This window comes from Protopterus annectens, chromosome 3.part1 (assembly GCF_019279795.1).
Source record: "Protopterus annectens isolate FY-2018-M chromosome 3.part1, PAN1.0, whole genome shotgun sequence".
Taxonomy (NCBI): domain Eukaryota; kingdom Metazoa; phylum Chordata; order Ceratodontiformes; family Protopteridae; genus Protopterus; species Protopterus annectens.
This window is the reverse complement of record NC_056732.1, coordinates 627,240,690-627,253,736: the sequence shown is the minus strand read 5'-3', so window position 1 is coordinate 627,253,736 and position 13,047 is coordinate 627,240,690. Positions and strand designations below refer to the sequence as shown.

At 39.6% G+C, this 13,047-nt stretch overlaps 1 protein-coding gene across 6 annotated transcripts in view; it reads right to left on the bottom strand.

Annotated features, from left to right (window-relative positions):
• LOC122798227 (probable 2-ketogluconate reductase) overlaps nucleotides 1-13,047 on the bottom strand; it is a 609,788-nt gene that overhangs the window by 210,602 nt on the left and 386,139 nt on the right. For all 6 annotated transcript variants that reach the window (XM_044067001.1, XM_044067002.1, XM_044067004.1 and 3 more), the window contains one exon: nucleotides 8,156-8,327. In XM_044067001.1, coding sequence (XP_043922936.1) covers nucleotides 8,156-8,327 — 172 coding nt within the window. The remainder of the gene's footprint in view (nucleotides 1-8,155; nucleotides 8,328-13,047) is intronic.

The window sequence follows — 13,047 nt, the reverse complement described above, 5'->3', positions numbered from 1 at the left end:
CTGTTTAGAAGGCATCCTGGGTTTTTGTCTAGGCCCATTGATGCAGATTTCGTGGCCTTAGAGAGAACATTAAGGACCTGTTCCCTAGTGATAGCAGGGGGAGTTATATTTGATGATATTTCCTGAGGGAAGGTTGATAGGGGTTAAGTTAGAGCTGAATTTATTGGCCAGTAGGTTTGCTCTATCTTCTGGCTCAGTATAGGTGGCTCCATTTACAATGAACGCTGCAAACAATTGTGTATTGGTTTTGAGATTGCAGACATAGCTAAAGAATACCTTGTGGTTGTCATTGGCCTGGGAAGCCAAATTTACCTCAAATTTGGCTTTGGTAGACTTTATTTGTCCTCTGAGTTGTTTGTTAGTTTGATGAGACTGCTTTTATCCTGCTAGGTGCTGCACTTCCAAATTTTTGCCATGATTTTCTCCCTTCTGTTATATAGCCTATTGATGTTGTGATTCCAGCAGGGTGGTTTGTTTTTTTGAGTTATTTCTGTCCTTCTTCCTGGTGGGTACAGCTGCCTCTATGCAGCTATTAACATGCTTGTATATGGTTTCTGTAAACAGTTCTGCATAGGCAGCAATTTCTCAGGGTTTATGTGTGCTTGTAATTTTGCCAGGTTATCACTTAATAGTAGGAAGTTAGCCTTAGTTCATAGATATTCCAGGGTTAGGTGGGATTCCAGGTTTTATTTTTACTTCTAAGGAGATCATTTTGTGGTCTGACCTTACCAGAGAAGACATTACACTAGAGGGTATGCAGCACTCTCCCATATTAATGAGGACCAGATCCTTGGACCCCTTGTTAGTGTATTGACAATCTGATCCAAGGAGTATGTGTTTAAAAAATTCAGGAATCTCTGTGCCTATACATTTGGTGTCGTGTATGCTTACCCAGTTAATAGTGGGATAATTAAAGTCACCCATGAATAGGATATTTGCTTGGTGGTGAGTATTTTTAATACGTTTAAATACATGGTATGGGTTTCCTAGATCATAGAGGATGGCCTATAGCTTGCAAGGAAGTGGTATGGGATTTTACCTATGGTTATTTGAATGTGGAGAAGCTCAAGTGCACTGTCCTGTTTGAGCAGCCTTGAGGTATATTTATTTTTGATGTAAGTCAAGACACCTTCACTTTTAGTCTTTGTCTGTATAGTAGGTGGTGTAAATGTGTGGAAGACATTATAACCTTGCAGTGTTGGTGTGCTCTCAGTGGCTTTAAACCTTGTATCAGTGACAGCATAGACATCAGCATTCTTTAGGGTGAAGAGAGCTTCTAGGGAGTGGAGTTTTTTGTTTAGTCTCCTAGCACTGAGCAGTAACACCTTTAGATTTTGATGGTTTTGATTTGCTATGTTGGAACTACTTTCAGTTTGGCACTATAGGGAAGGGCAACGTTTTAGCTAATATTCAAAAGCCTAGAAAGGACAAGTGCAGATCACCTCTAGCAAAGCAGCGTGGCCTGTTGGCCATCTCTTTCCATGCTGACAAATATTACACCCCTTAGAATGACACCAGAAACTAACCAGTTATTAATGCCGGTCATCTTTTGTTCATATTGTGGCATCATCCTCAGAGAAGGTAAAATGCTGCTCAGTGCTAGGCTCATACCAGCCTGGGTCACATATTCCAAGAGTTCCATGATGTCTCCCTTCATATAGTCTAGGGAGGTGCGTCTCAGGTCATTTTCAGCCACGAGGACTATGACTGAGTCATACTGGTACTTGTGGTCCAATGACCTGAGTGTGTTCGTAATGTGGTGGATCCTGCCCCTGATAAGCGACTGACCATGACTTTCTCCTTACTCATCCTGGTGAGAAGGACATCAGTGTGTCTCACAATGGAGTCTCCGGTGATTGGAATGTTGGATTATGTGATGGCTTGTCTTATAGGCTTACAGTTTGAGGCTCCGTGAGATGTGGTTGTATGTGTTGATGTGGGTGTTGTTTTGAAAGAGTGTATTCGGAGTTGGTTTTGAAAGAGTGTATTCGGAGTTGCTGAGGGTGTTTGTTATGTGTCCTTTGATTAAGAGGTCTTTGGGGTTTAGGAAGGATAAATTTAAGTGCCTCAGCATATGTGGGTCTATGTGTCTGCTTTGAATTGTGTGTGATGGGTGCAGCGTATGTACTGCTGACAAGTTTATTGACATTAGGCGTGTTAGACTGAGGCTTTTCACTTAAAAGTTGTTGTTAGACATAAGCAGAATAAATATAGTAGAACAGGCCTGAAACTATAGAGTCAGGCTTGTGTTTTCATTTAGGCAAGGTATCCAGGCTAGGCTAAGTGCTATTATATTTTTCAGTAGAATGTTATCAGTGAAGAAGAGTTATCACCCTTGGGTAAAGGCTATGTTAGCTAGAAGTTGGGGAATTCAACAGTTAGAATCCATCACACTTCTCTGCAATAATAGTGCAGACCCCATATCACACAGTCAAAACCCTACAGTATTTAGATAGACATAGAGCTGTGAACTGGGCTAAACTTTCTAAATGGATTATAGCCTTAGAACAGAAAAAAAATTTTAGTATTAGTTGGGGAAAAACATTATTTGTCTCAACTGTTGCTGTATGAGGGGACACAGCAAGGGGCTTTGGCTCTCTTGGGAGGCCTCTTCAATACCTCAGCAGTTACTCGGGACGATGGAGTATAGGGCTCACTCTGGAACTGTTACTTTGCTTGCTTAGCCTCATGTGAAAGCTAAGATCTCAGCTGGGTGAACGAAATGCTGCTGATAGTATGTGTGTATTTTGTAAACAACATACAATATCTCAGTAACCACTGAAGTTACAAACATTCTATCATGCCCAAGCTTTGGAACAACCTCCCCTTCTCTATTGCTTCCTTGTCATCTAGCAGGCAGTTCAAGACGGCACTCAAGCCTCATCTAAAACTGCAGTGGCTCTGCCCATGCTCCTTTCCTGACTAAAATATACTCCTACAGCAAATTAAATTAAACTCACTTAACTATATGCTATTGAGCTTCTTGACCTAAGTACTACTCCGTTTACAACATTATTACAGTATGTTCTATTTACTCTTATTTCATCAAACTGTAACAAAATCAATACCTGTTTTAATATATGTTTTTAATCTATGGTATTCTATGTATCAACTGTCTTAATTGTATTTTATTATTATGCATATTCTGCTCTATTTACTTTTTTTCAAGATCTATACTGTAACACAATTTATGCATGTGGAGCTTTTCTCCCCGGGCCTCCGCTGAGAAAGGACCTGTGTCCAGTTGGAATTTCCCGATAAACAAATGTAAATAAATAAATAAAGGTGCAGGACATTGGAAACACTTCATGGACAGATTGGATTGCAAACCTATTTCAGGGTTGGGGTAGGACAGTTTTAAAATATCTTCTGGTAGTTATATTAATTTTGGTAACCTTAACTATTATAGCGTCGCTTTGCAGACTGCATTACAAAAATTTTAGTGGAAGGTGGCATAAAGCCCATGTATTCAAAGCAGATTACAGTAGTTAGTAATACAGATATGATACATTTGTGAGGTAACTAAAAAAGTAGGCCTCTGTAACTTTCATCAGGGACCTCAGGGGAGAGCTGTTAGACTGAGGCTTTTCACTTAAAAGTAGTTATCAGGCATAAGGTTGAATAAATATAGTAGATTAGGCCTGAAAATACAGAGTCAGGCTTTTGTCTCCATTTATGCATACAGTTTCAGGGAAAGTCAGATCAGTAGAAGGGAAAAGATAACCTTTCTGGCTAAGCATGACATATGCAGAATAAAAATTCTCGTGGGAAAGTTACAGACGGATCCATTCCCAAAGGAAAGATATGTGTATTTTCAACGGAATGATAGATAATGAAAAGATGGTTGGGCACAGTTAGGCACCTGCTAGGCAAGGCCTGGGAATCAAGGTTGAAGGGGTGGATACAGCTACCAGAGGAAAGTTACTGAACTGAAGAAATATAATATGCATTTATTAGGAGTATATATCACTTCACCTCAGACTCATTTCACCTAAACTCATTTCACCAAGACCATATCACCTAAAGTTCATGTCACCTAAAACTCATTTCATCTAAAACTCAGTTCACTGACAAGTAGTACAATAAGGCAAATCAAAGGTATATGTCCTTTTCCACACTGTAGTGCGATCCTGGTCTTAGTATATATAGTAAGGGGGGTGGGGGGCATGGCCCCCACATTGGGGGTGTGGGGTATACCCTCACCTAGTTGGCTTTTACCAAATTATATAAAACAAAACCAGACAACATAAAACCAAAATAAGTGGGGGTTACGCCCCCCCACCCCCTAACTATATATACTAACACCAGGATTGCACTACAGTGGGGAAAAGGACATATACCTTTGATTTGCCTTATTGCACTACTTGTCAGTGAAATGAGTTTTAGGTGAAATGAACTTTAGGTGATTTGGTTTAGGTGCATTGAGTTTAGGTGAAATGAGTTTTAGGTGAAGTGATACCTACCCATGTATTAGGACAGATATGTTAGTTGAAGTCTGGTACTAGACTTGTTCAGATATTGTTGAACTATTTTTGTGTTTTCAGTTTTTTGATATATTATGCTGCCATAAACCATTTGCATATGCTGCTGTGACATTTATATCTGCTGCTAGTATATGCTACTCACTACAGTAAGCTATTGTTAAGCAATCTGTGGCAACAGAACTCTGATTTCTTACAAGTAGTGTTTTTAGGTGAGACCTTTGCCTCCAGTGACATTGTGTATTTACATATCTCACATACCATATTAGTTTGTTTGAGAATTAACTGGTTGTCAGTAAATGTGAGGCAATTTTTACATTGCCTCAGGATGCCCATATCAAGCAAGATGGTAACAGAGATAGTAGGAAAGTTCATATCCATTGTAACAGCCAGACCCTCTTTTAATGATCAGACAGTTGGAATGAGAATATAAAGTAATGTCAGGAGTATCCAGCTTGCAGCTGTGGGGGCAGTGCTTGTCATTGCAAACTAGTTGTCCTGTGTGCAGCTAGATATTGGTGAAATTTCAATGCTGCTTTTGCAGGAAAAATATGAACTCAAGGTGCCTGTGACTATACGAGGTACTGACAAATACCTGAGGAGAAACTAATAAGTAGAGCCTGATGATTTATAGATAAACTATTTAGGCAGATACTGTGAAGTTAAAAGCAAATCACATAGTATTTACTGAAAATAAGAAATTAGCTTGTCAAGAATGGTGAAAAGAGGGAGTCACCTGAATGGCTACTGCCTGAACACTACTAGTGCTGGTCTCACCACAGCTTCACTCTGCTGGGATGCACTAATCCCAAGAAGACAAGCAGGCCACAACCTGTTTGGTGATCCACAGTCTTGTCCCCGATTATGTAAGGGTCTCTAGGCTTGCTGTAGCCTTTTCCTGGTAAATACCTTGAATAACAACAGGACCAATGAGGAAGGTCAAGCATAGACACTCACTTCCCAACCACAAAAAGTCAATAATCTGCACTCTGTAACTTCTCTCACCAGGAGCACAATATAATCACAAATTCCAAACTAGCACCTATGAAGCAGTTACTAGGCTTTCTGGTGATAAGCAGTCCCCAGGAAATAACGTTTCATACTCCTTCACTCACCATGAGCAAACCAGAAGAACTAATCCCAGGATGACTACTGAGAGGCAGAATGTGGGCTCACAATTGGTAGTCTTGTAATAGATGTTGCAGATTTTAAAGGTAAGATGGAAAAATGGGTTAATACCCTATAACCTGCAGTGTTTACTAAGCAGTTTGATATGAAAGAGGGGTAATTTAAGCTTTAGTTGTCTAAGTGGAGAAACACAAATTTTAAAAAAGCAAGACAAATTGGAAGGGGTTGGCACTTTGTATTCTGGTTCTATAGAATACAATGGGATGGCCAATAAATTTAAATAGTTGAGTGGCAGTGATTTCACAGAATGATAATTTTGTACTCACAATAGCCAGTGAAAGAGAAGAGGGAAGGAGATATGTGGTCAAAGTAATATAAGGGGAAGGTAACTAGAAAAACAGTTGAGTTTAAAAACACAACACCACCACGGCAGGAAGGTGGAGAAAAATGTACTTTCTATGTGACTCACCAAGAGACACAGCTGTGGTCTATTTCCTAGTTTAATTGTGCAATTAAAAGCAGAATACAATTACGTATGAGATACAAATGAGAAATCATGTGAAGCGGTATATGCTAATGAAATGTTCTTCTGATTCATAGTCAAATACCTGCACCATACACAAAAGAAAAAAAAACATTGCTGAAACTCTTATATCTACTTCGCACTCCATAAAGTTGCTATACTGTCAAAAAAAACATACTAACATAACCCTTATGATTATTTATGCAATCACTTTCCTTGCCACTTCCGTAGTTTGACCATGTATGCATAAGCAGTTAATGACACCAGTTTCCCCAGAAATGCCTTCAGTAGTTTGAACATGTTTACATAAACACTAAAATTACATCAATATAGCTTATTACCTCAGCGATTCTTTTAGTTTGAACATATATGCACAAGCACTAAATAACACCAGTGATACCTTCAGTACTTTGAACATGTATGCACAAACACTAAAATTACATCAATGTAAGTTATTACCCTCAGCGTTTGCTTCAATAGTTTGACCATGAATGCACAAGCACTAAATAACACTAGCGATACCTTCAGTACTTTGAACATGTATGCACAAACACTAAAATTACATCAATGTAAGTTATTACCCTCAGAGTTTGCTTCAATAGTTTGACCATGAATGCACAAACACTAAATAACACCAGCAATCCCTTCAGTAATTTGACAATGTATGCACAAGCACTAAAATGACCAAAGTAAATTAGTTTTATCTCACTTTGAGCTGCTTCACATTAATTTCCAGTACTTCGAAGTCCGCGGTTTCTCTACTAAACTACTAACTCCACTTATCCATGGTGCTGTTAATCATATTCACATAAGTTCAGGGTCCTTTACATTTTTGTATGCAAATTATGCCCTTTTATTTTTATCTCTATGAGTTAGAGTAATACTTTAATGTCTAAGGTGCCTTATCCTCTTAGTTGCTTTCCCCCCTAAACCTTATGCCTTAAGTATGTAACGCTTTTGCCATAGAGAGGTGTGTTTACCAAAATGCCTCGATGTTTCCATAGTCAGCATGAATCACATACACTGACTATATTTGAATATCTGGGTAGCTCTGCTATTTGCAGAATACTGCAATGCACAAAAGAGGGCAGGACTATGAATACTATCCTGGAAACTAGCCAATAAGTTTACATAAGTGAAATAGTAAGAAATACATAAGGTAGGAAAACAAGGTGGGCTTCTACTGTTAATTGTACAATAGGCTGCACTTGCAGTTTGCCTGTGATGGCAGCCTTCTCTTATTTAGAGTGAATAAACCACCTGACAGTGTTCTGAATGTGGGAGCTAGCCACTGGATAACAGGACATGCTCAGTGTCACAATAATGGGGGTGGATGACATGGGGACTATACAGCTGGTGGGATTATGTAGATTAATTCTTTGTATTTTTTCTGAGTGGGTAAGTACAATGTTCTACACGCAAAGTTATTGTAAACCTCAGTCAGACTGCAGCATAGTGCATACCATGTGACAACTGCATCTAACTGAAACAATTAGTAGTAGCAACATTCTATAAAAGACTATGTGGTGAATTCTCCTACATGGCTCTCAGGGAGTTTACAGTCAGAGGCCTTATCGCTTCCCAGTACTGTGCTTGACAAGTGTAAATTCAGAGAAAAGCTTTCCTAAAACATTGGGGATCATAGGGCAATACAATTCGTAATGTATTTAAGATGCAAAGGATGGTTACTTGAGAGGAAGAATATGACTGTGAATGAACTTATCTTATAGCCTCGTAAAAATGTGAGGAAACAGACCAGTCAAACTGTCTCTATCTTCTTCAAATAATGATGTTTCTCTGAAGTATTATTAGCCATTTGGCAAGTTCTGGACTAAAGATCACTTCATTATATGGCATAGAAATACTAGTAAGAATATAAAGTTTTAATTTTCATGATTCGCTGAATTAAAAAGAATGCTCAGTCATTTCTGTCACTTAAACAGAGCAAAAAATAAACTATGGAAGTAACACCAATATCTACAGATTACTTGCTTTTCTACCTCACCATAAACATTCATCTTACCGTCTTTTTCTGTTGTGATAGAGAATCTTCATTTCAAATCCCTTAGCTCTTTGTGCAATCTTGTATCCAATCTTGCCCATCCCGATGATTCCAAGTGTAGCACCAGTGATATCAACTCCCATCCAGTTAAAAGTGATATATCTGATATCTGGCAAAGCTGCCATCTTTACTCCTAAATTAAAAATGATAGTGGTATCATATCTGTACTAAGGTAATAACATTTATGTCTACAATGTCCTATGGGATCAAACTAGCCTAATAGCTGGGATGGGAGGAAATGGCAGTGTGATTTTGCAGAAAATTCAGTAAACAGTACACACAAGACCATAGATGAAAATACGGCATTCTTTACATCAAAAACAACACCTATAATGCTTAGGAAATATAAACATACTCAAAATCTCAAGTACAGGAGCTTTTCCCTACTCAACTAAATGAAACTCTTACCTTATTTGGTAGTGAAGGCATTTAGAGCTTGCTATGTGCTGTTTTTACTGCCAGGAATGGAGCACTTCAGAATAGCAGAAAGAAATTCTTGGAGCAGGTTTTGATGATCACGTGACTGTGTGTGACTCACACACATCATTCACTGCACCTGCAAAAGACTACACACATAGACCCACATATGTGGAGGTACTCACATGTAACTTACCCAAACCTCAAAGGCCTGTTATGCACAGTCCTCAGAAACTCCAAATGCACACTAACAAGCAATTCCCATCACAACACAAAGCAACAACTTATTGTGACTCAGCTACCAAGTCCATGAGGTGAAACACTCCACAACCCAATATTCTGGTCATAGGAGACTCCATTGTGAGCCACACTGATATCCCTCTTACCAATCTGGATAGGGGGAAGGTTGTTAGTTGCCTGTCAGGGGGCAGGGGGCCAGGATCTACCAGATCATGCATCTAAATACCAGTATGACTCAGTTATAGTCAAGGTGGGTGTGAATGATCCGAGACGTACCTCCTTGGACTATATGAAGACAGACATGATTGAGCTCTCAGAATATGTATCACAGGTAGGTATGAGCCTTGCACTGAGCAGCATTCTACTGTCTCCAAGTATGACGCCACAATACCAGCAGAATATGATCACCTTTAACAATTGGCTTAGTTACTGGTGTCATTCCAAAGGGGAGTCTTCCTGGGAGAACATAGCTGACAGACCATGGTGCTTTGCCAAGGATGGCCTTCACCTGTCACCTCTAGGCTTTCAGTTATTGGCAAAAACAATATCCACCCCATAGTGCCATTTTTTAGGCATTGCCAAACAGACAAACCTTTCAACATAACATAAGCTACTCAGGACAAGCTAAAGGTGTTACTGTTCAATGCTAGGCATCTCAAAAAGAAAATACACTCCCTGGAGACATTTGTGCAGTTACTGAATAAAATACAAAGCCATGGAAAGCACTTTGGCAGTGCATGGCTCTAATGCCTTTCATATGTTCTGACCACCCACTGAACATGAAAGGACAAAAGGTGGAGGTGTATATATCTACATAAAGGATAAGCACACCTCAAGGCTGGTCAAACAATATGACATGCTTGAGCTACTCCATGTCCAACTAACCATGAGAAACATCCATTATCATATTCTTGCTAGCAATAGGTCCCCCACCATGAACCAGAAAATCTATACATCATACCTGAAGTTACTAGAATCACTCACCATTCAGCCCAATACCATACTCATAGGTGATTTTAACTACCCCTCCATTAATTCAAAGGCATTACATGACCATTAAAATACAAGCCCAAATATTTATTTTCTTTATAAATTCAAATCCCCTGGAGCAGCTAGTCTGCACTTCTACTATGAGAGCAAATATCCTAGATCTGGTACTTACAAATATGAGAGTGTGCTGCACCCCGTGTGATGTCCTCACTGGTAAGATCAGATCACAAAAAAGTATTTCTTGAACTAAGGGTAAAAATATTCCCCCCCACTTAACCCCAAAAACTTTAAAAACTTCTGTAAAGCAAATTACCCCCTATTAAGGGATGTCATAACTAATTTACAAGCTCCCACAAATCCAGAAAACACAGAAACATATGCAGAGACATACACAAAAGCTATGTATGACCATGTAAACAACTGCATAGAAACAGCAGTACCAGACTGAAATAAACTCAAGTCAAACCATAAAAACAAGACACACTGGTGGACCCCTGGTATTAATAGGTTGTACAACAAAAGAAAGAAATTTCTGTTCAGAAGTAAAAGGGAATGTGCCAAGAGAGCAAAAAGTCCATCATTAGTCTAAATAAGCAAATCAGGGAACTAGTCAAGTCTCTGAAAGTAGACTTTGAGGTAAAAATAGCCTCCAAAGCTATGGATAATTGTAAGGCATTTTTCAGTTATGTCTGCAATCTAAAGGGCAACACCCAACAATGTACAGAATTAGTTGTAGATGGCATTGCCATTTTTGCTATACAGAAGAAATAGCAAAAATGCTGGCTGACAAATTCAGCTCAAATTTCACCTCTCCATTACCGAAGTTCTCCCCCAAGAAATACTTTCCACCACTCCACTGCCAATTATAACCAAAGAACAGATTGCCACAGGGCTGTCTGAAGTTAAAGACATGGCTTCAATGGGGCCTGAAGATATAGCAAGTTGCCTCTTAAACAGCTTAAATCAGGATTTGTCAGGCCCATTAGGATCTATATTTAACTACAGCCTCCAAATGTTCCAATAGAATAGAGAACAGCAACAGTCATCCCTCTGTATAAAGTTGGACCATCTACTGACCCGGGAAATGACAGACCCATAAATATGACTAGCCTTATATGTAAGGCTATGGAAAGAATAATTATGGACCTGATAAATAATGACATAGGAAGCCTCCAAATACTGGACCCAACCCAATTTGGGTTTGTAAAGGGCAGGCCTTGCCTACTGAAGCTAGTGAATTACTTTGAGAAAATCGCCAATGCCATAGATGAGGATAAAACAGTACATACTACCTACCTACCTGGACCTGGCCAAGGTATTGGGTATAATTCCCCACTCACACTGGCCAAATATCCATACATCACCAAATGGATAGTGAATTGGCTCACTGACAGGACACGTGGTTAAAGTAGGTGAATCCAGATCCAACAAGATGCCAGTTACTAGTGGTGTGCCACAGGGCTCAGTTCTGGGACCACTCCTGTTCAGAATATACTTCTCTGAAGTCAAGGCTAATGTGGAAGACCTCTGGATGACAAAGTTTGCTGATGATTGCAAGCCAGGGGAAATCTTTTAATCTCCCAACAATGTAGATGATCTTCAGAAGGGTGTACATCAGACAAATGACTGGTGCCAGAATCATGGCCTAAAACTAAATGCAAACAAATGCATTATCATACACTTTGGGGAGCCAAATACCTCGGCAAATTACAACATCAACAGCACACCCCTTAGAACAGACACAGAGGTGAGACATCCATGTAACAAGATAGATAGTAGCCTGAACTTTGACTGCCATGTGTCCACAGTGGTGATGAAGTCTTTCTAGGCAGCACAACTTATAAGTAAAGGTATGGCATCCATATCTAAGGAAATGATAGTCCTGCTGTATTCAGCCCTCATTAGACCAATAATTCAGTACAATGTGCCACTTAGCATGTACTTGACCAGCCACTTACAGCAGCTGGAATGACCTCATAAAGAAAATACAGGGTGTAAACAACATGTCCTATGCGGATAGACTAAAAGCCCTATCCCTTTACTCTGTCTCCTACTGACTATTAACCTCTGCATGAGCTACAAGGCACTCACAAATCCAGCCCTGATGGAGCTGCTACACATCCACAAGTCAAACATAATGAGGGTCACCCAGCTTTGGGATCAAAAACTTACACTGAGACTGAAATAAAACATGCTGGACAGACAGATATGTGTCTCAGAGATTGCCCCTTCTTTAGAACAGGCTTCCAATTCACATAGAGCCCTTCCCTGGCCCTTTTCAAATGTAGTTTGGATCAATGGATGGGGAATTACAAATTCATTCCTGGGGTAGTGCTTATGTCCCTTGTGAACAGGGGCAATTTGTACAATGCTCAAGGAAAATCCGCAGCTTCTTCAGAAAAAACTTAAAACCAAACAGTAAAACTCTTTTTAAAAAAGGTTTAGAGGAAGTGTTAAAATTACATCACTTCCTATTGAGAACCTCATGACCACACGCCCATACAAAAGATACTAAAAGCGCTCCAAAGAATTAAACGGGCGCAAAATTAATTAAATAAAATACCTTTTCCGCTGCTTAAAAAAATCTGCAGCTTCTTCACAAAAAACTTCGTTAAAACAAGAAACCAAGGTTTTTTTTTGGAGGTTTAAAGGAAGTGTGCAAAAATACATCACTTCCTATTGAGATCCTAATGGCAACACACTTATGTAAAAACATTACTGGTTTAGCTCCTAAGATAAAAATGTGAAAGAAGTGACTAAGTATAATGAAGCATAACAGGTTTGAGACAGAGGATGAAAAAGAAATATAAAAAATAAAAAGTGAGACAAGATACGAAAAAGTAAAGGAAGGATGAAAGTGCAGACGGGAAAAAAGTGTTGTGAGGGGAGGAGGGGGGGAGGGAGGAGAGGAGAGGGGGAGAGGGGTGGGGGTGTCTGAAAAGAAGAAAGGATGGGAGGGAGGAAGGGGAGGAGGGGGAGGGGGGAGGAAGGGAAGGGGGGAGGGGAGGGGGGGAAGGGGGGAAGGAGGGGGGGGTATGAGGGAGGGGAGTGGAAAAAAGAGAGAAGGGAGAAGCAGGAAAAAAAGGACAAGCAGAGGAATCAATAAATTTATCTAGTATAACTCCTCAGTTTGAGAACTGCTGAAATATTGCAGTTCTCATTCAACCCTGGATTATTAAATGCATTAAGTGTAATTTGCCATTGTA